We start from the raw sequence: 26,139 nt of genomic DNA, 5'->3' as shown, positions 1-26,139 counted from the left end.
TCCTATGGTTTTCACAGAAACAGTAACTAAAATTTTTGTGACAGTTCTTTTTGTTGCACAATATTTTAAAAGGACATTTATGCTTTGAGTTTACCTTTCTGTTCTTCTTTCTCAACTTCTGTTTATGAGTGGAATCATCCCATACTAGTTTTTATCTTTCTGACTTAGCTCACTTAACATAATTCCTTCTAGCTCCATCCAAGATCGGTCAGAGAATTTGTGTTCATTACTCTTAATAGCTGCATAGTAGTCCATTGTGTATATATACCACAGCTTTCTCAGACATTCATCTGTTGTTCGGCACCTGGTTTGCTTCTAGGTTTTAGCTATTATTCATTGTGCCACTATGAACATATCTTTTTGGTTGGGTGTTATGGAATCCTTGAGGTATATCCCTAGGAGAGGAATTACTGGGTCATGTGGAAGGTCCATTTCTAGCCTTGTAAGGGTTCTCTAGACTTCTCTTCACAGATGTTGGACCAACTGACATTCCCAGCAGCAGTGCAGGAGGGTTCCTTTGCCTACACAACTTCTCCAGCAATAGCTGCTGCTGTCATTTTTGATGTATGACATTCTCACAGGAATGCAGTGGTATCTCAATTTTGTCTTTATTTGCATTTCTCTGACAATCAGTGACCTGAAGCATTTTTTCATGTATGTTGGCCTTTTGCATTTCTTCTCTAGTGAATATTATGTTCATATCCTCTGTCCATTTTTGGATGGGGTTGTTTGCTTTTTTGTTGATAAGTTTGGTGAGTTCTTTATATCTTTTGGATATTAGTCTCTTGTCTGATGTATGGTATGTGAAGATCTCCCATTCTGTGAGGGGGTCTTGGTATCCTTTAGTCTTGTCAATATTTCCATTTCATAAAAATAAAAAAAAAAGAAAAGAAAAGAAACAGGCTGCCAGTATGGATCAACCTACCAATGCCCAGGTCCAGCAGAAGAGCAATTATAGAAGTCAGACCTTCTAACTTCCTCACTCCATAATGATCCTGGGTATATACCCCCAGGAGACAAAGAATAGGGAAACTTCCTATGTTGGGTATGGGATGTAGAAGTCAGATGATGGGAATTGTGTGGAATTGTACCTCTCTTATTCTACTGTCCTGCTGATCATTATTAAATGAATAAAAGAAAATTTATGAAGCCTGAGTACAGAAAAACAATAAAAATAATCTTGTTCTGTTCAATTTAAGTCATGTATCATTGAAAATTAGTTATGACGAGGGGCAGAGCCAAGATGGAGAATTGGAAGCAACTGCTGGTGTGAGCTGTGACAAAAATTGCTGGAAAGGGTAGGATATCTGGCCTTCAGCAAGATGGGAATAAGGGGTCCTAGGTGTGACACCAAGGAGGTGACCATAGCTCACTTTGGGTTAGAAAACAGAGAAAAAAGAAAGGAAATTTTTTGATGATTTCCAAAGTATACCCCTCTCCCCCCACCCCATAACCAGACCAAGGGGGCTGGAGAGCTGCTACTAGCAGGCTCCCTGCTGAGATTTTTTCTTTACCAAGATTCCTGGTTCACCAGGGGTGTCATTCCAACCCTTTTCCTTTATGATTCCCTTTGCTCTTTTTTTCCTTCTAAGTGGCTCAAGCCCAATTGGAGTGACAAATATCTGACCAATCAGAGTCTCACTCTGCTGGGAAAGACTACCTGGAGGTTTTTTTTTACCTTTTTTTTTTTAATTGGCTGTCTTGGCTCAGGTGGCCTTAGCCAATCAGAGCCATCCAAGCTGCAGACTGACTGTTAGGGTATTTTACTCTGTTCTATTTTATTATTACTATTATATATATGCTTGTCCCTCCCCCCCCTTCAGGTTGACCAAAATTAACTCTTAGTGTATTTACCATTGCTAGGTGACTGGGTGTCCTATCCATTGTGAGAGGAACTTGTTTCACCCTAACTACCTCCTCTATACACTCTCCCCCTCCTAGTTAATTAAATAAAAAAATAATAATAACTCTTTCCTTTCACTGTTCTTTTTTTATTCTCTTTTTTCTTTTTTTTTCTTGTCTTCCTTTCTTCCTGTCTCCTTCTTCTGCTTTCTGAATTCACTGATAACTTGTTTGTGAATTATTTTATGGAAGAAATCTGACTCAGAGTGGACTCTCTTTATGTGTGTCTCTTCCCTACTTCCCTTTCTCATCTTGCTACCCGTAGAATTTCTGTACACTCCTATTAAGTTGCAGTCATATAAATCACTATTTAATTAATATGAGAAAAAATTGATTGTATGTCTCGAACTTTTTAAAACAAAGACTGAGTCTTTCTAATACATAGGCTGAGTCTTTGCTATGATCACTCTCTCAAAATCCTAGACCAGGTAGAACAGAAGCAACCAGTGGCACAGCTATATACAAGATGCTGGGTATTATTCAGCAAACCCTAACAAAGGGACCTTTCAAAGTTAACTCAATTACTAAATAATGTGATGATAACAATAACTATCCACTGTCTTCTTGAACCCTAAGACAGAAGGAACCTCACATTTCCACTATAGAGCCTATATTTCCCCCAGTCCTGGAACCTTAGGGTGAGGCCCACTTTCCTGCATGCTTCTCTCAATTCATATCAAATAATATTGCATCCACCAATCGCAACCTAATCAATGCAACAAGTGACACCCCAGCATGCTTCACTTCAGACTGTGTCCAGAGACTTCAGGTGTAGAATGACAACCCTTCAGCTTCATTACTTGTGTGAGACCATTCCTTTCATGGTATTTTCTAATTCCATTCCAGGTGGTTCATTTCCTAACAAAGTCCCAAAACCTAGATATAGACCAGGTCCCCTGAGATAGAGCATATGTTCACACTTATCCATAAACTAGGGCAAAATATATACCTGAAAGCAGTACACAATAGTCTGCAGTGAGTTCCCCCCCAACACTTCATCTGCACTATTTCAGCCTTCAGGTCCATAATGGTTCAACAATTTGTTTGGCTTTGTATGTTAACTCTTCATCCACCAGGTTCCAGATGCTAGCATGATACCGACCAGACTTCCCTGTACAGAGGACCCCACCAATGTGTCCTGGAGCTCTGCCTCCCCAAAGCCCCACCCTACTAAGGAAAGAGAGAGGCAAACTGGGAGTATGGATCAACCAGTCAATGCCCATGTTCAGCGGTGAAGCTATTACAGAAGACAGACCTTCTACCTTCTGCAACCCACAAAGACCTTGGGTCCATACTCCCAGAGGGATAGAGAATGGTAAAGCTATCAGGGGAGAGGATGGGATATGGAGATCTGGTGGTGGGAATTGTGTGGATTTGTACCCCTACTATCCTATGGTTTTGTTAATGTCTCCTTTTTAAAACAAATAAATAAATAAATAAATAAGAAAAAGAAAAAAATTAGTTATCTTTATTTATTTATTGAATAGAAACAACCAATAATCAAGAGGGAAGAGGGTGGTATAGAGGGAGAGAGACAGAGAGACACCTGTATCCATACTTCACCACTTGCAAAGCTTTCCCCCTGCATGTGGGCACTGGGGGCTTGAACCTGGGTCACTATGTAGTGTAACATGTGAGCTCAACCAGGTTCACCACCACCTGGCCCCCAAAAGATTTTCTTGCCTGAGAATCCCAGGTCCTAGATTCAATCCCCAGCACCACTTTCCCTCTGTGTCTGTCTCTGACTCTCTCTCTCCCTCCCACTCCCTCTCCCTGTCTCTCTTTCCCTCTTCCCCTTTCTGTCTCATTGAAATAAAATGTGTTGAGAGAGGGGGGAGATATCACAGCTCCAACATTTCCTCTAATACAGTGGGTGCTGGACTTGAATCTGGGTTGAGCAAATGATAAAGCAGGCACCCTTGCAGATGAGCTACTTTGCTGTCCTCCCCCCTCCACAGTGCTTCTTTTAATATACTTTTTTACATATTTATTTTGGATAGAGACAGAGAGGAATTGAGAGGGGAGAAAGAGAAATGGAGGGAGAAAGAGAAGCACCTGCAGCACTGCTCATAAGCTTCTCCGTGGCAAATGTAATCAGGAAAGTTTAAACAATCTTAAACTGGGGTCCTTGTGCATTGTAACATGTATATCCTACCCGTTGTGCCACTGCCCAGCCTCCCTCCCAAATGTTTTATGGATATGTTTATATATCATCCAATAAATGAAAGAAATTGTCCATGTCTCCTGATTATTTGGGGATTTTGACTTTTTTTTTTTAAATCAACGAGCTAAACAGGGCTGGCATAAAATTCTATCATAGCATAAAACAGACATATTTCAGTAGGAGTTCAATTAAAACCATTGGTTCTAACTATATGCATATATCTTAGGGCTTTTCTCTATCCTTGAGTTTTCATGAGAGATAGGACTCAGTGTTTACTTTGGGATGAAAAGAAACTAAAATGAATTAAGTATTGGACTATTAAGACTTATTGGCAAAAGAATTCCAAGTAAACATTACAAAAATTATGTCAACCACAATTGAGAGGATATGAATAGATTCTAAAAGTATCTTGGGACATAGCTGAGGTTCAACAAGTCAGGGCCAATTTTTCCCTAAAGTCATTTAGGCTGAAGCCACAATTAAAGGCCACTTTGGGTTATGTCCAGAGCTCTTCCACACACAAAGCTGTGGGACACTGTAATTCTTACTTATAGTGACTGAAAATAAAAGCCTGGTTAAGTACAAAGGGCTGTTTCCTGCCAAGGTCTATGAAAGGAGGAAGTGGCAAGGGTGTGTACAGGATGACTGAAATTCCCCAGTCTTCACTGTGGAGAGCAGGATTCCTCAAAGTACTGAAAAACAAGCCCAAATTAGGTCTTGTCAAGTCAGATGCAACACAGCAAGGTCAGGTATATTATCTGAGAACAACCAGGATACAACTAGATGACCAAATGGGGAAATTGCATTACAAGGTCCAAAAAGATAGAATAATATATTGATTAAAAACTAAACAAACAACAACAACAAAAAATCAAAAACAAGCTATGGAATTTGTGGTTCCAGAAATTTCCCTATGGACATGGATTTCTAGTTATGAGTTCAAATGAATGTATTTGTAAGTGCTAGGATGCATGCTTTAGAAAGTTAAACTGTGAAAGCATTACCTGACTGGTAAGATCCAGTGAAATGATGTGTTCTAGTTATTCAGCACAGTGCCTTGTGCACAAGTGCTCAGTTGAGTTTTACTAGAATCAGAATCTTTTCATATTTTGATTCAGTCCACCTTTGTTAACCACTGTGACATAGTGTGACCTGAAAGACACCCTGGGGCTGAAATCAAATCAAATGTAAGTGCTCAAATAAAGAAGAGCATGACAGGACTCACGGGAAAAATGACATCTAAAAATCTAAGACAGTAGTTTACACCAGAAAATACAAATTAAAATGCCTAACAGAGCCCAACAGGTATTATGAATATGAGACTCAAGGGTGATGGTGTATATGCCAGTATTGGTTAGCGGTCAGACTTCTGTCCATGTAGCCTTTATGTTACAGTAAGTCATCTCAGGGATGAATTTGAGGTCAGTATTGGTGTGAGAAAAACAGGATCAGGATAGGAAGACCTTTTAACTTTTTTAAGAGAATTGCAATCCCAAGATATTTTGTGACTGACATCTCCTGATTTAAAAAAATACAGGTATGTGTTTTATACTTGTAGTTTATTTTAATCTGTCATTATCTACACTTCAAATGTCCAGTAGTCACATGTGGCTAGGAGCTATCCACCAGGTAGTAAGTACAGGTATAGTGAATGCTTTTCAGTTTTTATTAGTCATGCTGACACTTGGGAACTGTATTAAATGTTAATCCTGATTCAATGGTTGGGATAGTTTAATACACTTCATTTTTGTTGTTGTTGTTATCAGAGATTCACCATTCTGGGTGGATTTATTTGGATAGAGAGAGACACACAAGATGGAAAGAAAGCATATCATGAATATGGGATTATCTCACTCTCAGAAGTTGAAAAACAAGATCAGAAGAGAAAACACAAGTAGAACCTGAACTGGAATTGGCATATTGCACCAAAGTAAAAGACTCTGGGGTGGGTGAGTGGGGAGAATACAGGTCCAAGAAGGATGACAGAGAACCTAGAGGGGGTTGTATTGTTATATGGAAAACTGAGAAATGTTAGGCATGTACAAACTATTGTATTTACTGTCAAATGTAAAAAAAATTAATTTACCAATAAAGAAATTTTAAAAAAAGAAAGCATATAACTGAAGCATACTCCAGAGTGGTTGGAATTGGGTTAAAATATGGGTCATGCATAGTAAAACAGACACACTATCCCAGTGAGCTATTCTGACAGTCTTATTCTATTCCATTCTACTTGACTTGACTTGATTCTATTCTACCACCAGCGTTATCACTAAAGCTCTACCAGCATGACTCCACTACTTGCTTTGTCCACTTTTTTTTTTTTCTTATACAGACAAGCTAAGAGAAGGAAACACATCACAGAACCAGAACTGATCAGTTGCTCCTGAAGCTTCCTACATACAGAAGCCTCCCAGTGGTGACTGCTGACTGAAGCCCAGGCCTTTGCACATAGTAATGTGTGAGCTCCACTGACCGCCCAACACTTGACCCCTGTACCTCACTTCTTACATGCTCTCAGGAATTGTCAAAGCTAGATGGTTGTAGTAAATGTACTTCAATCATATCCTTTTTGCAATAAAATTTTATTTTTCTTTCATATTTAGTCAATATCTGTTAACTAAATAATATCTGTGGATTCTCTAATGCTTGGGAAACCTATTTTGGATGTGGAACTCTATTTATAATTTTTTAAAACCAGTATTTTATAAATCTCTTGCAGAAGCACTGTGACCATTTACTTGTTTTTTAACCCAAAACCTGGCCATTATGTTATTGAAAAATTTCACTTAAGCTCAGGATAAGCCTGACTCTAAAATTCTAACTTCAGAAGTTTGGCATGTGAAACACTTTGATAAAATAGACATTGGAATAAGCTAAGGAAATTTGACATAACACTTCTCAATGCATTAGTATTTAGAGACATTCCTTCCTTGGTCAAGTGTATGAATATTTCATATTTTCTCCAAAGAGAAACACAGAGTTTTCCATTTCCTCCTGGTGCCCTACTCAAGGGATTGGTAGAATTTTACAGGCAGATAGTGGATCTTGATCAACAATACATAAATATGGAAATTTTAATAGCTAGATGTGGGGAATAATATAACTCAAGGATACTATGTCATGAATTCATTCCTGGGATATAAAAGCTTAAATTTAAAGCAGTGTTCTGGAGGTGAGCAGTTAATTATAATACCAAAGACATTACTCATGCTCATCAATATTTCATCCATCACTTAAAGAAGTCACTTACTCTATCTTCTCCTATCTCAGGCAGTGAGAATGATTAATTCTTGTTAAGTCTATTTATGAAGTTGTTGTAGAGGCATGCAAAGGAATTGGTAAATAGCAACTTGTTATTTACAAGTGAATTATTTACAATTACGCAATGAGTGAGGTATTACATATTAGACACAATGACAAGTGGAGTCTATAGTAGCACTATGGTAAGATTTTTCAGAACTTTTTCTACTGCTACTTCTATAATATTAGGCTTATGGGAAAATCATGACATTTTTTTCTCTGCAAAGATATGTCATGAGTTTTCCAGCAACACAATAATTGCATATATCTGCTGATGTTTATATTTTCCACAGGAAAAAATAATACAAGACTGTATTCTAATCACAGAAGTAATCTCTTTTGATACAGAATAAAACAGCATGTTATAAGGGAAACACACAAGAATCTCATGGACTTTTAAATATCAAAGTCTTTGTTTTACCTCTAAGCCAATTTACTATATATATAGTATATATATATATATATATATATACTATATATATATATATACACGTGTGTGTGTGTGTGTTTTAAAGGCATTTGTACATAGTAAAAAGTTTCAAAAATACTTATTGACATAAAATATCTTGGATTAAAAATATAAAGTTTGATTCCAAAAGAAAATCTAAATTAGACTTGTGGTGAAACTATTTGGTGGGATTACTGAAATATAGTTAGTCTTGTGAAAATGGCAGAAATTATCTGGGACTGAGAAAAAAATTCAAAACATTTCTAATTGAATAAATTACAAAATATTATCAAAGGACTAAAAGAAAGGGTAGGATTAACCTACATACTTCTGGAGAAGAAAAAAAGTGAAGGAATTGTTTTCATCAAGATTTAAAAAACTTAGCTAGGAAGCATGAATCTATTATTTTAAGAAGAGGCCAGTAAAACTTAAGAAATAAACCGATACAAGGAATTTAATTTATAACACAAATGGTGTTGTAGATATGGGAGAAAGTACAAACCACAGGGGAAAACTTGCATAATATAATACTATTTATATTTAATTATAAAAGTAATAAAATATGGAGAGTTGGGCGGTAGCACAGCAGGTTAAGCACACGTGGCGCAAAATGCAAGGACCCCGGTTTGAGCCCCCAGCTCCTCACCTGCAGGGGGGTCACTTCACAAGCGGTGAAGCAGGTCTGCAGGTGTCTATCTTTCTCTCCCCCCTTTGTCTTCCCCTCCTCTCTCCATTTCTCTCTGTCCTATCCAACAACAACATCAGTCAAAACTACAACAATAAAAAACAACAAGGGCAACAAAAGGGAATAAATTAATTAATATTTTTTTAAAATAATGAAATATATTATTGTAATTAATATAAAAATAAAATACTTTACTCTATCAAAACTTCTAAGTTCTGAACATCACAAGTTAATGTAAAGAAAGTAAATGAGGAGACACTGAAAGATGAACTTTTTCAATACACATAAGTGGCAAAGTTTTCATAAATATCCAAATAGTTGTGGTCCGGGAGGTGGCACAGTGGATAAGGATTTGGGTTCTCAAGCATGAGGTCACAAGTTCAATTCCTAGCAACACATGTACCAGAATGATGCCTGGTTCTTTCTCTCTCTCCTATCATTTCTCATGAATAAATAAATAAAATCTTTAATTTTTTTTAAATATCCAAATAGTAAAAATGAAAACAATTTCCACCAAGTAAAATAAAAGGCAGAAAAAAATAGCCCGTAGGGGGGAAAAAAGATTAAAATTCTTAATATATACTTCATAGAAAAGAAATCTAAATAACATAACCTGATTAGTAGTTGTGTAAAAGGAAACTAAAACAATGAGAGAGAGATAGAGATAGAGATAGATAGATAGATAGATAGATAGAGAATTTGTAACTCACTGCTGTGGAAAAAGAAGTTAATACCCTGTGTATTAGTAAGAATGAAGGTTAACCAGAATTCTTACATAGAGCTTCTGGTGGGTACAAATTGCTATGACCACCTTGAAAAACAAGGTTTTATTGGTGAACTTTTTTGTGCTTTTGACTTTGCATTCTTTCATAAATGAAGGGAAATAATCAAATATTTATTTTCTATTCCTGTAGATCTGAATTCTACTTCAGAGTAACTAACCAAAATTAGGAAAAGTTACTTCCTATGGAAGAATGTTAACTGAAAAAATGCAGAATGTATGATCAAAAATAAAGAAAATCACAGTTACATTGTCTTCAGTAAAACATTTAAGTAATTTGTATTACTGAGAGCTAAAACCTTTGGAGGGTACTGTATAATGAACCTGCTCCTACTGATCAAACTCACAGAGCTTAACATACATAAACCTCTTACCTAAAATTATCTATTTTTTGTGATACCAGAATTTTACACTAGCATGATTCCTCTACTCACAGGCCAATCTTTTCATTATTTATTGGGGGAAGGGAGAGTGAAAGAGAGAGAGAGGGAGAGAGGGAGAAGAGAGGAGAAGACAGGAGAGGAGAGGAGAGGAGAGGAGAGGAGAGGAGAGGAGAGGAGAGGAGAGGAGAAGAGAAGAGAAGAGAAGAGAAGAGAAGAGAAGAGAAGAGAAGAGAAGAGAAGAGAAGAGAAGAGAAGAGAAGGTGATATCACAGCACTGTTCTATTTGTAGATCTATAATGTACCATGTGGTACCAGATTATGAATCCAGAACCTTGTGCATGCAAGGCTAAGGTTTGTTAAATGAGCCATTTGCCAGCCCACTACCCAAACAAACTGAAACTGAATTTCATTAATACATAAAATAGAGAATGGGAAGGTACAAAAAAATAGGCAATATGCAATAGCATAAAGAGTGATTTGGAGCATTTAAGATGTGAGGCATTTCTTGGAATACGTGACATGGTTTCTATAACAAATCAATAGCCTAAAAGAAGAAAACAAGGAGGAAACTATTACAATATAAGGAGATCAAAGAGATAAATAAAAAAAACCCTGACTGTTGGGGCAATAATCTGCTTACCAGGTTGGGAGCATAGCTTGCTTTATACATCTGGTTCAGGTTTGGTTTCAGGCATTTCATTTGAGTTCCAAAATAAATGGGGGCATCTCTGACACTGTGGCATCTCTCTCTTTCTCTCTAATCTCTCTCTTTTGTCTCAAGACTTATCACTGAAGCTTGGTGCTGGCAATATGAATCCACTGCTCCTGGTGGCTATTTTTCCTTTTTCCTCCCCAACCTCCACCATTTTCTTCAATAGGACAAAGAGAAATTGAGAACAGAGAGAAAGATGAAGAGGATGATATAAAGAGAGACACCTTCAGCCATGCTCTACCACTTGTGAAGCTTCCTGTCCTGCTGGTAGGGAGCCAGGACATGAACCAAAGTTCTTGTGCATAGTACTATGTGCACTTAACCAGGTTCACAACCATGCAGACTCCTCTCAGTCTCTCTATCAAAATGAAAAAGGGTCCCTAGAGTGATGAAATTATATGAGCACAAGTTCCATCAGAAATAACAAACATGGTGTTTGTTAGGTATAATAGTATTCTGGAAAAGGAGACCACCTGGGACAGCAAGACAGGACTAGAACTACTTTGAGAACTCACCAAGTCACCAGAGCATCCAGAGACCATAATTATGCCCAGACATCCAGCTCTACCCAGTTTAGAAACTTCTCTAAAGAAGAAGGAATATCAAAATCACCTGAGACTGCAACAAGATGAGACTGGGACTACTTTGGGAACCCACCAAGTCACAGATGAGTTAAAACACATGGGGTCATGGAAAGAGAGGAGCCAAAGTAGAGATTCCTGGGGCTAAGGCCCATATCTACTCATGAGTGGCTGGTAACAGTTTGGCAGTTTACTAGTTGAGGCACCACGTTCAGTCTGTTTTACCAATAAAAAGACTGCTGAAGGGAGGAGAGAACTCCCCTAAGACTCACCAAATCCAACTTTGAGTCTCATTGCTACTGCTCTCAGAGGCTGGAGCAGCAGGGGTGGAGAACCTGTGCTGACATGGGTAGGGGGCCAAGAACTGACCAAGAAACTCAGGAGAAGATCTACACCCAAGTGGTCTAGTGGTGGAACTGCATAGTGGGAGCCTTTCCACATTGTTCTCCTGATGAGAACATGGTGAATAATTGCCTCAGAACCTATAGACTATAAATGGCACTTGCTTAGAAATTCACAGGGCCCAGCAGTGCTGCCCAGCGTGGCAGAGAAGCTGAATTGAGCTCAGAGATTTGGATCCTTGGGAGGTGGGAGTCTTTTTGCATAACCACTGTGCAATCTCTCCCTACCCTGCTTTATCTCTTGGTCAGGAGTGAGTGATTGACCTAAAAAACCTACTTAGAGGTAAAAAGAACAAAAGAGGCTTTCACAGCCAGTGTGTTGCAACTCAGGGACTGAAATACTATTGAAACAACTGTTAATTTCTACAACTGTGAACTCTTTAAATACCTTACTTAGACACAATTCAATCCAGGCAAGAGTGATCAGAGGATTGTAAATTACTCTCATAACACACTCTAATAATGGTTGAACCAAGAAGAAAATTTGGAGAAATGAACAAGGACTAAAGTCCAGCTAAAAGTCCCCCAAAAGTTGAAGCACAGAATAATGAGGTCTCCATCCAATGCTAGTTAATGAAATAATCACAGGTGTGAGTAAAGAGTTTGAAAGAATTGTCATCAGAAATCCAGAAACACAAATGAGACTCTGAATGAAAGCAATATTTCAAGGTAATTAGAGAGCTGAAAGCTGAAACAGCTGAGCTACGAGCAAAAGAAGCTCAACAAGCTAATCCAGTTTCAGAACAGGGTAGAAAAATAGATGAACTACAGAAAACAACAGAGGAGAGAAAATAGAATAAATAAGGCACAAAACAGAATTAGGACTGAGGATGAATTAGATTAAACTAAGAAAGAGGTAAGAGATCTTAAAAAGAGACTAAGAGATACTGAAAAAAACAACAAAGATATATGGGGTGATTTCAAAAGAAATAATATATGCATTATTAACTTACCAGAGGAAGAAAGAGAGGGAGGGGAAGAAAGCATTCTACAAAACATAATAGCTGAAAACTTCCCTACTGTAGACAACATAAAAAACATAAAGGTTCAGAAAGCCCAGAGGGACCCAAATAGAGTTGATCCAGACTTAAAGACAGCAAGACACATCATATTTAGAATGAAAAAGAATAAGGATAGGGGAAAGATCCTGAAGGCTGCAAGAGAAAAACAAAGAGTCACCTACAGAGGAAAATCCATAAGATTAGCAGCATATTTTTCCACACAAGCACTACAGGCTAGAAGAGAATGTCAATATCTCTACCAAGTTCTCAATGAGAAATTCTTTCAACCAAGACTACTGTATCTTGCTAGACTGTCATTCTGACTAGATGGAGACATAAAAATCTTCTCAGACAAGCAACAGTTGAGGGAATCAACTATTACCAAGCCTGTTCTGAAAGAAGTTCTCCAAGTCTCCTATAAACAATCACATCATAAACATGCCATATATCAGAACATTCTAAAAATCTATAATAATGGTGAAAAAATATCTTCAATCTTTGATATCAATAAATGTCAATGGCCTGACTTCAACTACTGAAAGGCACAGAGTAGGAAAATGGATCAAAAAACAGAATCCAAACATATGTTGTCTGTGGAAATCCCACCTAACTCAACAAGACAAACAGACTCAAAATGAAATGATGGAAAACTATCATACAAACCAATGGACCACTAAAAAGGGCCAGAACAGCTATGCTCACATCTGCCATGATAGACCTTAAGATAAATAAAATTTAAAAACATAGGGATGGACATTACTTAGTGTTCAAAAGACTTAATTATTATTAACGTCTATGCACCCAAGGAGAGACAATCTAAATACATCAAACATCTACTGAAAGAGCAATATATTAAAAGCAACACAGTAATAGTAGGGGACTTAAACACCCCACTCTCTCAACTTGACAGATCATCCAGGCAGAAAATCAATAAAGAAATAAAAGAGTTATATGAAGAGCTAGATAAACTAGAACTGTTGAACATTTTCAGAGTAAAAATGGTGATGCCACTGTTTTTAGCCCATTTGGAAGGAGCTTGAAGAAATCATGTTAAGTGAAATAAGTCAGAAAACAGAATGATGAATATGGGATGATCTCATTCACAGGTTGAAGTTGAAAAATAAGAACAGAAAAAAAAACAATAAGTAGAACTTGGACTGGAGTTGGCGTATTGCACCAACGTAAAAGACTCTAGAAGTGGGGGTGTGGGGGTAGTATTCCGGTTGGAACAGGATAGCAGGGGACATAGTGGGGGTTATATTGTATGGAAAAATGAGAAATGTATGTACAAACTACTGTATTTACTGTCAACTGTGAAACATTAACCCCCCAATAAAGAAATTCAAAAAATAATATTCTGATATTCTTTCTTAAAATGTTCTGAGATGAAGATTTACATGGAAGTGTTTGATCATGATATTTAATATAAAAATCTACTTTAGTAATAGAAACTAGTGTTCTTTATAACAGTGATCATGGGGTGGTGGTGGCATGGAAAGGGATCTAAAATATCACCTGGATTTTGTCTTTAGTTACAATGATAGTGTTGTTTGCCAAGACAGAGAATTCCAAAGCAAAATCATGCTTAAAGGGTTAAAATTTTGAATGTAAATGTTGGTGTTAATGGAATACCCAAACATTTATCCAAGGTGAATAGTAGAGTATTCAGTCAGAATAAAGGATGAGAGATCTGTGTTTGGTTTATAGCTGTGAAGAAATGTGATCATATCAACTAGAAGACTATATATATGATGATGGTAAGAAAAAAATCCAAAGCTGATCTCAACTCTGGTAATATATGTGTGTGGGCTTGTATGTGTGTAGTAAACAAGAGAAGAGTTCACAAAAGGATTCAGAGACTATGTCATATTACTGAGTTTTGAGAAGAAAGGATTAATCACATGATGACTAATCAACACTAATGAAATAATTTATGGAGAAGTTAAGATGAAAACCAAAAATATTCCAAAGTATTTTGAAATTCATAATCACTTATGGTTTTAGCCAAAGCAGTGATTTTATTTGAATAATGATAGAGAACTGATTCTGAAGAATTAAGTACCTAGATTAGCAGTTAAAGTTATAGAGGCATCCTATCCTGAGGAGTTTGGATGGAAACTGAAATAGGGATAGGTTTATTAAGGGGAGTACTCTGGCCAGGAGGTCATGCACCTAGTTGAGCACAGACTTAAGTCCCAGGTCCCCAGAGGGAAAACTTCACAAGTGGTAAAACAATGCTGCAGATCTCTCTCTCCCTTTCTACCTCCTACCTTCCTCTAATTTTCTGTCTCTATAGAATAACTAATATTTAAAACAAATTTAAAAATAAAATATTTAAAAACAGCTGGAGTACTAAGAGATTTTCCTTCATATATTAATGGCTTCTTCATGGTGAGATAAATTATAAAGCAACAAGTTGAGAAATTCAATTTCTAAATCTATGTGAAAAGAGGAAATAATGAAATACAGATTCAGTGGCTAATGGTGGTACACTTGGTGAGTACACATGTTACAATGCACAAGGACCAGTGTTTGAGCCCCCAGTCTTCACCTGCAGGGGGAAAGCTTCACTAGTGTTGAAGCAGAACTGCACGTATCTCTCTGTTTCTCTCCCCATCTTCCTCTTACCTCTCAATTTCTGTCTGTATCCAATAAATAAATAATTTTAAAAAATTTTAAATAAAACATAGGTCCAGAATAAATATGGGTGGAAATCATCAACAGACTAGTTAAATTAGCTCTGTACAGTACAAGAAGTTATTTTTCTCTGAACCTGTAAAGATGTGGTGAGAAAGTAGAAGCATGTAGAATTTATTATTTCACTTAGTAAGAACTCACTATCAAAAATTTCAAAATGTAGAGAGCACAGTCATCTAGATTCAGAATTACTTTGTTTTAGTCCAGAGCAGATCTGCTCTGAAAGAGGGTGAAGAGCCAAGAGCTGTCAGAAGGAAGCTGTGACTGGAAATAATCAGAATGCTCTCTGCATAGAACTTCATAGTGAGGAGTCAGATTCAGCAGTTGAGAACAATGAATTGAGAATATAGCTGGGGCCAGGTAATGGCACACATTGTTGAGTGTCCATGCTTCAATGTGCAAGGATTCAGGTTTAAACCCCTAAACCCCAACTGCTGGGGGAGAGCTGCGTGAGTGGTGAAGCAAGGCTGCAGGTGTCTCTCTCGTCCTTCTTCCTTCTCTATCTCCCTTTCCCTCTGGATTTCTCTCTGTTTCTATCCAATAAATAAAATAATAAAGCAATTTTTAAAAAAGAGAAATGTGGTGAAGCATTGAGATATTTGTGGGTAGGAGGGTGAAACTGAGAGTGGACAAAAAGTAAAAGTAAAGTGAAGAGCTAAATGGGTAGCTGAGGATCACAATGGGCCCAGCTGAATTTGGAGATCATAGACTATTAAAAGCAGTCAGTCATATCTTAGTGAAATTTGTTAAACTTTCCTTCAGCAGTATGTAGGGTGTTCTCTCAAGTGCAAAGAAAAGACTGTCCAGATCACTCAATTTTTTTGAAAGGGTAGCAGGATAGATATAATCAAAGCATAAAAGACATAGGCAGCAGGGATTGTTATATAAATTGTATGATATGTCATATAACTAGGTTCAGCCACCAAGCTGCAGATGCTACCATGACACCAACATGACTTCCCTGGGCAGACAACCTCACTAATGTGTCCTGGAACTCCACCTCCCCAGAGCCTTACCCTACTCGGGAAAGATAGTAACAGACTGGGGTTATAGATTAACCTGTCAATACCTATGTCCAACAGAGAAGCAATTATAGAAGCCAGGCCTTCCACCTTCTGCACCCCATAAAGATCTTTGGTCCATACTCCCAAAGGGATAAAGAATAGGGAAGCTTCCAATGAAAGGGATGGAATACAGAACTCTGGTGGTGGGAATTGTACAGGATTGTACCCCTCTTATCCCACAATCTTGTTTATCATAATTAAATCACTAATATATTAAAAAATGGGTGATGGGTTAGGAAGTTTTTAAATAACAGCCACAAGGATGGATATAAGATGGTAGGGATGACAGAGGAGAACAAGTGTCAGAGAATGATGTGGAACTAAAGGGGACAGTTCAAGTAGAAGGATGCTACAATTTTTAGGCTCTATAGAAAATGAGAGACAGCAGCAAGAAAAAAAATTAGCTGAGCATTATTCATACATAAGTGGGTAAAGGATAGATCTCTTAAAATATTGACATTGTAAAACAAATCCTATGTGTTAAGATGACAGCTCTAGAGGAAAGTGTAGGAATCAAATGAAGGATAGGAAGAAATGTTGACCTGTAGTGAGAGTTGAGAGTAAATGAGGTTGAGCTAGTCAGAGACTTGCAATTTGGCTAGAGACCCAAGAAAAGAAATAAAAAATTAAATTACTGAATAATATGCTAGATGGAATACTCTTGAAGAACAAGACTAAAGAAGTATAAGAATTTAGGAGACTAGGCTAGCATTTTTAGGCTTGACTCACTATTTAAAAGAATGTCAATGAATTTACATAACTTGTCTCTAAGCAGTACTTTTCCCCAGCTATTTAAAGGATAAAATAGAATCATGTATATTTCTTACTTAAGTTTTCAGTGATTTAGGCCACAATCCATATATATTTCCCTTGAATCAGAAAATCACATGAAATAAACACATATTACCCTTGCTTCTCAGAAGCTTATTCTTATACTGAGGATATGTGAAATGTACAGAAATTACCTCAAATCTGATGGTTTTGGAAGAAGTCTTTTTTTACCACTAAAATAGAGTTCAAAATCTTCATTCTTTAGTCTGTGGCAATAGTCAATATATCCTGATACCTCTTGCCCATGAGAATTTCTGTCACGAATAAAGATCACGGACTGGTTGCATGGAAAAACAGAGAATGAGGAAAGCAAATAAGTGAAAGTCATTTGAGTAAATCATATTATAGTACAAATTACAACTATTTGGTGTTACATATGTCATATGCTATTCCATGTGATTTATATTTCCATCCTCACCATAATCTTATACAATAGGAACTATTATTTTTATTCTAAAAAAACAAAGATATTTCTAAAGTTAACTGTATTTAATGTATACTTGTAGTAAGTTTATCTAACAATTTTAATGTAAGAGATCTCCCTAGGGCATACATTATTTAAAGTGTTCTTAATATACCAACTACTTTAATTTCCCCCACCACTTCTGTATTCTTCTGCCATCATCTTTACATAATTTTTACTGAGGTAATGATGGCTTACAAAAGAATACATAATTTGTACAATTTCACACCTCTTTAAAATATGTGATATTATATAATGACTACCATCAAAGTATCATTATTGCATAACCAAAGTCTACTGGTCCTATCCGCCCTTTCAAATTCCTCCCTCTTCCCTTTGCTAATCTCAATTATAGGATTTCAGTTGGAAGAACTACATTTGAATTAATCAGTTCCTTTTGTTTCTTTCTTTATATGCCACACACGAGATAATTCCTTTTATAAATATACACTTATATTCCTTATAAAGCCTGTCTAGTGGTAATAATTTCCTTTAATTGTTGTTTTCTGAGAAGCTCTTTATCATTCATTCAAATCAGAGTGATAATCTAGTTAATCAGGAATTCTTCTTGAAGTTATTTTTCCACTCAAAGTTTTAGTATAATCTGTCAGTCCTTTATATTTTTGTTAGAGTTTCTGTTAAGAAATGTCCTATTACTCCTGTAGGGATGCCTTCATATGTGATGCTACATTTTTCTCACTGCTTTTAAGATTCCTTATTTCTGGGGATTCTGGAAGATGGTTGAATGAGAAGCTGCTAGTGGCTTGAGCTCCGACAACATCTACTGGAAATGGTAGGATTTTTTGCCTTTAGCAGGACAGTCAATAAGGGTTCCTAGCAGTAACACCAAGGAGGTGACTATAACTCAGTTTGGGTTAGAAAATATAGTAAAAAGAAAGGAAAAAAAAATTTTTAATTATTCCCAAAGTGTACCCCTTCCCCCTCCCCCCCATAACCAGTCCCTGGGGACCAGAGATCTGCACCTAGCAGGCTCCCTTGCTGAACTTCTTTCTTTACCAAGATTCCTGTCCCATCAGGGGGTGTCATTCATTCTAACTCTTTTCCTTTCTGAAACCCTTGGCCATTTTTCTTTCTAGTGGCCAATTCCAGCTACAAATATTCCAAAATATTCCACCAAGTAGAGCCTTACTCAGATAGAGAAAGACCACAGAGGGTTTTTTTTTTTTTTTTTTTTTTGCTTTATTTTCTCAAAAATCAGCTGCCTCTGCTCAGGGGGCCTGAGGCAATCTGGAGCCATCTAAGCTGAAGACAGGACAGGTTTTTTACTCTGTTCTATTTTATTATGAATACAAGATAAACACATATCTCTTTCCCCAACTCCTTCAGATTGACCAGAATTAACTCAGTGTATTTTCCATTGCTAGGGGACTAGGTGTCTTATGCACTGCTAAAGTGACATGTTTCACTCTTCTTACCTACCCTACCCACACTCTCTCCCCTGCCTAGCTAATTAAATAATATAAAATAAATAAATAAATGAATAAAAAACTCTTTCCTTTCACTGCTCTTTTATTACTGATATTTTTCTTATCTTTTTTCTTTTCTCTCTCTCTTTTTTTTCTTCTTTTTCTCATTCTTGTCATCCTTTCTCCCTTCCTCCTTCAGCTTTCTGAATTCACTGATAGATGTTTGGGAATTATTTTGGGGAAGAAATCTGACTCAGAGTGGACTCTCTCTGCATGTATCTCTGTTCTACATCCCTTTCTCCTCTAGCTACCCCTAGAATATACAATGGATAGTAGATTTGCATAACTGTCTATTCCTGCTATTCTTGTCTAGTCCTGAGGTTTTTTTTTTTTTTCTGTTTTTTGTTTGTTTTACTTTCTTAACAATCATCTACCTCTGCTCAGGAGGCTTGAGGCAATCTGGGACAGGTTTTTTACCCTCCTCCATTTTATTATTAATATTATATAAAGGTGTATCTATTTTCCCCCTCCTTTAGGTTGACGAGAATTAACTCTTACGGTATCTTTCATTGCTAGGGGACCGGGCATCTTATCCATTGGGAGAGGAACTTGTTTCACTACTGCTACCTCCTCTACCCACTCTCTCCTTCTCCCTCCTCCTAGTTAGTTAAAAAAATAAAATAAAATAAAAAAATAATCAATTAAAAAACTTTCCTTTCACTGCTCTTTTATTACAGCTCTTTTTCTTATCTTTTTTCTTTTCTCTCTTGTTTCTCTCTCTTTTTATCTTGTCTTCCATTACTTCCTTCTTCTTTGTCTTTCTGAATTCACTGATATTCATTTGTGAATTATTTTGGGGAATAAATCTGACTCAGAGTGGACTCTCTATGTGTGTATTTCTGCTCTACTTCCCTTTCTCCTCTTGCTACACATAGAATATACAGTGAATAGTAGATTTGCATAATTGTTGATTCTTGCTATTCCTTCTTTCCTTTCTCTTTCTTCTTCACTTGGGCTTGGTTGCTATTTTTTCATGGACTGGAGACATTGTTTGGCTAACTGGTAGTGGTTAAACTACGTCAATCCATGCTTCAGTTGCTATTGTAATTCCTGAGGTTGGTGATTGCATTTGTCATAAAGGTATATAGTACAGTGTTGCTTGTACTCAAAACACAACAATTGAGGAACTACAGAACATAACAATAAGAAACACATAAATCAAAAAAATGGGTAGATCAAAAACAAATAAAACTTCTACTATAATGAATGAAGACAAGAGCCCAGAAGAAACTATAAATCAACCAGAAGTAACCATAGATAAGAAAAGTATGCAAGCAATAATAAACTTATTAATCATATAATTGAAAACAACATTGGAGGAAAGGAATGGCAGTATTAGGGAAACAACAGTTGAGATCCCCAAGGAAAATACTGATTATCTTGAGGCAATTAGAGAACTGAAAGCTGAAATAGCTGTAATGAAGAAAGAAGCTGAGGCAAGGGAAAGCAGACTAACAGAAGCAGAAAACAGAATTAGTCAGACAGAGGATGAATTGGAGAAAACTAAAAAAGAGGTGAAAAAGCTCAAAAAAGAGATTGAGAGACACTGAAAACAACAATAGAGACAAATGGGATGATCTCAAAAGAAGTAACATTCGTATAATTGGCCTGCCAGAGGAAGAAAGAGAAGAAGGGGAAGCAAACATTCTAGAAGAAATTATAGAAGAAAAGTTCACAGACCTGAATAACAGAATGAACAAAAGATTCAAGAGGCCAAGAGAGTTCCAAACAGAATCAACCCAGACCTGAAGACACCAAGTCACATAGACATCATAGTCACCAAGACAACATAGTCACAATGAGAAGTAATAAGGATAAAGAAAGGATCCTAAAGGCTGCAAGAGAAAAACAAAAAGTACATACAGGGGAAAACCCATAAGATCATCACCATACTTCTCCACTCAAACTCTAAAATCCAGAAGAGAATGGCAAGATACCTATGGAGCCCTGAATGAAAAAGGGTTTCAACCAAGGATAATATATCCTGCTAGACTTTCATTCAAACTAGATAGAGTCATCATAACCTTCTCAGACAAACAACAGTTAAAGGAAGCAACTATCACCAAGCCGGCCCTGAAAGAGGTTCTAAAAGACCTCTTATAAGCAAGAACATCACTATAATACTTGTAATATATCAGAGCAAATAAAAATTAATTGAACAATAGCACTACAATACATTAAATCCACAATATCAATAAATGTCAATGGCTTAAACTCACCCATCAAAAGGCACAGAGTGGGGGGATGGATCAGAAAACATAACCCAACCATATGCTGCTTGCAAGAATCCCATCTGACACAACAAGATAAACACAGACTTAAAGTGTAGGGATGGAAAACTATCATACAGGCTAACGGATCACAAAAAAAGGCAGGAAAAGCCATTCTCATCTCAGACACAATAGATTTTAAAGTAAATAAAGTAATAAAAATATGCAAGGACATTACATAATGATTAGAGGATCAATCAGCCAAGAAGACTTAACAATTATTAACATCTATGCACCCAATGAGGGACCATCTAAATACATCAAGCACCTACTGAAAGAACTCCAAAAATACATCAATAGTAATACAATAATAGTGGGAGACTTTAACACCCCACTCTCACACTTACACAGATCAACAAAGCAGAGAATCAACAAAGACACAAACGAATTAAATGAATAGATTGACAGACTAGACCTCTTGGACATTTTCAGAGTCCTCCACCCCAGAAAACTGGAATACACATTCTTTTCAAAGCCACATAACACATACTCAAGGACAGACCACATGTTAGGCCACAAAGACAGCATCAATAAATTCAAGAACATTGAAATCATCCCAAGTATCTTCTCAGACCACAGTGGAGTAAAACTAACATTTAACAACAAACAGGAAATTTTTTTAAATATTTATTTTATTTATTCCCTTTTGTTGCCATTGTTGTTTTATTGTTGTAGTTATTATTGTTGTTGTTGTTGTTGCATAGGACAGAGAGAAATGGAGAGAGGAGGGGAAGACAGAGAGGAGGAGAGAAAGATAGACACCTGCAGACCTGCTACAACTGCCTGTGAAGTGACTCTCCTGCAGGTGGGAAGCGGGGGTTCAAAAAGGGATCCTTATGTGATCCTTGTGCTTTGCACCACCTGCGCTTAACCCACTGTGCTACAGCCCAACTCCCCAAACAGGAAATTATTAAAAATCACAGAATTTGGAAACGAAAACAACATATTCCTTTAGAACCACTGGGTCAGAGAGTCACTCAAGCAGGAAATTCAAATGTTCCTGGAAACAAATGAAAATGAAATGAAAATGAAATGAAAATGAAATGAAAATGAAATGAAAATGAAATGAAAATGAAATGAAAATGAAATGAAAATGAAATGAAAATGAAATGAAAATGAAATGAAAATGAAATGAAAATGAACAACCTATCAAAATATTTGGGACAAGCTAAAGCAGTATTGAGAGGAAAACTTATAGCCATACAATCACATATTAAACACCAAGAAAAAGTTCAAAGGAATGACCTTTCTGCACACCTCAAGGACATAGAGGAAGAGGAACAAAGGAACCCTAAAGCATCGGAAAGGACAGAAATCACTAAAATTAGAGCAGAAATAAACAACATCAAGATCAATGAAGCCAAATGTTGGTTCTTTGAAAGATTAAACAAAATTGACAAACCCCTAGCCAGACACACCAAACAAAAAAAGAGAGAAGACTCAAATTAATAGAATTGTAAACGATGGAGGAGATATCACAACTCACACCACAGAAATCCAGAAAATCATGTGAAACTTCTATGAAGAACTATATGCCACCAAGCTAAAGAATCTGGAAGAAATGGAACAAGTCCTAGAAACATATCCCCTTCCAAAACTGAACCAAGAAGAACTAAAAAACCTAAATGCACCAATCACAGACAAAGAAATTGAAACCATTATTAAGAATCTCCCCAATAACAAAAGTCCTGGACCAGATGGCTTCACAAACGAATTCTACAAAACTTTCAGGAAATAGTACCCATACTTCTTAAGCTTTTCCATAAGACTGAAGAAACAGGAATACTCCCTTGTACCTTCTATGAAGTCAACATCACCCTGATACCAAAAGCTGATAGGGACACAACAAAAAAGGAAAACTGCAGACCAATATCTCTGATGAACACAGATGCCAAAATATTAAACAAGATCTTAGCCAACCAGATACAGCATCATATCAAAAAGATTGTTCATCACGACCAAATGGGATTCATCCCAGGAATGCAAGGCTGGTTCAACATCCATAAGTCAATCAATGTCATTCACCACATCAATAAAAGTAAAGCCAAAAACCACATGATTATCTCAATAAATGCAGAGAAAGCCTTTGACAAAATCCAACACCCATTCATGCTCAAAACTCTACAAAAAAATAGGAATAGATGGGAAATTCCTCAAGATAGTGGAATCCACATATAGGAAACCTACTGCCAACATCATACTCAATGGACAGAAGCTGAAAGCATTCCCCCTCAGATCAGGGACTAGACAGGGCTGTCCACTGTCACCATTAATCTTCAACATAGTATTGGAAGTTCTTGCCATAGCAATCAGGAAAGAGAAAGGAATCCATGGAATACAGATTGGAAGGGAAGAAGTCAAGCTCTCATGGTATGATAGTATACATAGAAAAACCTAAAGAAAGCAGCAGAAAACTACTGGAAGTTATTAGGCAATATAGCAAGGTATCAGGCTACAAAATCAATGTACAAAAATCAGTGGCATTTCTTTATGCAAACACTAAATCTGAAGAAGAAGACATCCAGAAATCACTCCCATTTACTATTTCAGCAAAATCAACAAAATACCTAGGAATAGAGTTGACCAAAGAAGTGAAAGACTTGTATACTGAAAACTATGAGTTGTGACTCAAGGAAATAGAAACTGATACCAAGAAATGGAAAGATATCCTGTGCTCATGGATTAGAAGAATAAATATCATCAAAATGAATATTATCCCCAGAGCCATATACAAATTTAATGCAATACCCATCAAAGTTCGACCAAGCTTCTTTAAGAGAATAAAACAAACACTATAATCATTTATCTGGAACCTGAAAACACCTAGAATTTCCAAAACCATCTTGAGAAAAAGAAACTTAGATGGAGGCATCACACTCCCAGATATAAAACTATATTATAAAGCCATCATCATCAAAACAGCATGATACTGGAACAAAAATAGGCAACAGACCGGTGGAACAGAATTGAAAACCCAGAAATAAATCCCAACACCTACGGATATCTAATCTTAGATAAAGGAACCCAAAACATTAAATGGAAGGAGGAGGCTCCCTTCAATAAAAAAAAAAACTGGGTTGTAACATGCAGAAGAATGAAATTGAACCAGAAACAAAAATCACCAGAAACAAAAATCAACTCCAAATGGATCAAAGACCTGGATGTTAGACCAGAAACAATCAAATACTTAGCGGAAAACATTTGTAAAACACGTTCCCAACTACACCTCAAGGACATCTTTGATAACATAAATTCAATTGCAAGAAAGACTAAAGCAAGCAAGAAACAAATGGGACTACATCAAATTGAAAAGCTTCTGCACATCCACAGAAACTATTAAACATAGAGACCCCTCACAGAATGGGAGAAGATCTTCATATGCCATACATCAGACAAGAAACTAATCACCAAAATATATAAAGAGCTCAGTAAACTTAGCACCAAAAAAGCAAATGACCCCATCCAAAAATGGGCAGAGGATATGAACAGAACATTCACTCCAGAGGAGATTCAAAAGGCTAAGAAACATATGAAAAACTGCTCCAGGTCACTGATTGTCAGAGACATTCAAATTAAGACAACATTGAGATACCACCTCACTCCTATAAGAACGGCATACATCAAAAAGGACAGCAGCAACAAATGCCAGAGAGGCTGTGGGGACAAAGGAATCCTTTTGCATTGCTGGTGGGAATGTAAATTGGTCCAGCCTCTGTGGAGAGCAGTCTGGAAAACTCTCACAAGGCTAGACATGGACCTTCCATATGATCCGATAATTCCTCTCCTGGGGTTATACCCCAAGGACTCCATAACACCCAACCAAAAAGAGGTGTGTACTCCTATGTTCATAGCAGCACAATTCATAATAGCTAAAACCTGGAAGCAACCGAGGTGCCCAATAACAGATGAGTGGCTGAGAAAGCTGTGGTATATATACACAATGGAATACTATGCAGCTATCAAGAACAATGAACCCACCTTCTCTGACCCATCTTGGACAGAGCTAGAAGGAATTATGTTAAGTGAGCTAAATCAGAAAGATAAAGATGAGTATGGAATGATCTCACTCATCAACAGAAGTTGAGAAAGAAGATCTGAAAGGGAAACTAAAAGCATGATCTGACTAAATTGAAAGTAGGGCACCAAAGTAAAAACCCTGTGGTGAGGGGTAGACATGCGGCTTCCTGGTCTGGTGGGAGTTGGGGGTGGGTGGGTGGGATGGGACACAGTCTTTTGGGAATGGTGTTTATGTACACTCCTAGTAAAGTGTAGTCATATAAATCATGACTTAATTAATATGAGAGGGAGACAATTAATTGTATGTCTTGAAGTTTTTAAAACACAGAGTGAGTTTTTTAATATATAGGCTGTGTATTTGATATGCAGACTCTCTCAAAAGTCTAGACCACGTAGATCAGAAGCAACCAGTGGCACAGCTATATACAAGATACTGGGTACTATATAGGAAACCCTCACAAAAGGACTTTTCAAAGTTAACCCAATTACCTCATAATGTGATGATAACATTAACTATCCATTGTCTTTTTGAACCCTAAGACAGCAGGAATCTCACATCTCCACTATAGAGCCTATATTTCCCCCAGTCCTGGAACCTTAGGAGAGGGCCCACTTTCCCACATGCCTCTCCCAATCCATATCAAATAACATTGCATCAGCCGGTTGCAACCTAATCAACGCAATGATTGCCACCGCAACATGCTTCAGCTCAGACTGTGTCCAGAGACTTCAGGTGTGGAATGACAACCCTTCAGCTTCATTACTCGGGTGAGACCTTTCCTTTCACAGTATTCTCTAATTCCATCCCACGTGGATCACTTTCTAACACAGTCCCAAAGCCTAGATATAGACCAGGTTCTGTGAGAGAGAGCATATGTTCACAAGTATCCATAAACTAGTGCAAAATATATGCCCGAAAGTAGAAGTACACTAGAGTTTGCAGTGAGTA

General features: G+C 37.0%; 1 protein-coding gene across 1 annotated transcript in view; it reads right to left on the bottom strand.

The window, feature by feature from the left end:
- CFAP299 (cilia and flagella associated protein 299) overlaps nucleotides 1-26,139 on the bottom strand; it is a 566,954-nt gene that overhangs the window by 84,400 nt on the left and 456,415 nt on the right. Inside the window, exon 4 of the mRNA XM_007518501.3 lies at nucleotides 17,088-17,230. Coding sequence (XP_007518563.1) covers nucleotides 17,088-17,230 — 143 coding nt within the window. The remainder of the gene's footprint in view (nucleotides 1-17,087; nucleotides 17,231-26,139) is intronic.

The sequence above is a fragment of the Erinaceus europaeus genome, chromosome 3, assembly GCF_950295315.1.
Source record: "Erinaceus europaeus chromosome 3, mEriEur2.1, whole genome shotgun sequence".
NCBI classification, from domain to species: Eukaryota; Metazoa; Chordata; class Mammalia; order Eulipotyphla; family Erinaceidae; genus Erinaceus; species Erinaceus europaeus.
Note: the sequence above shows the minus strand (reverse complement) of the source record. Positions and strands in the feature narration are given on the sequence as shown.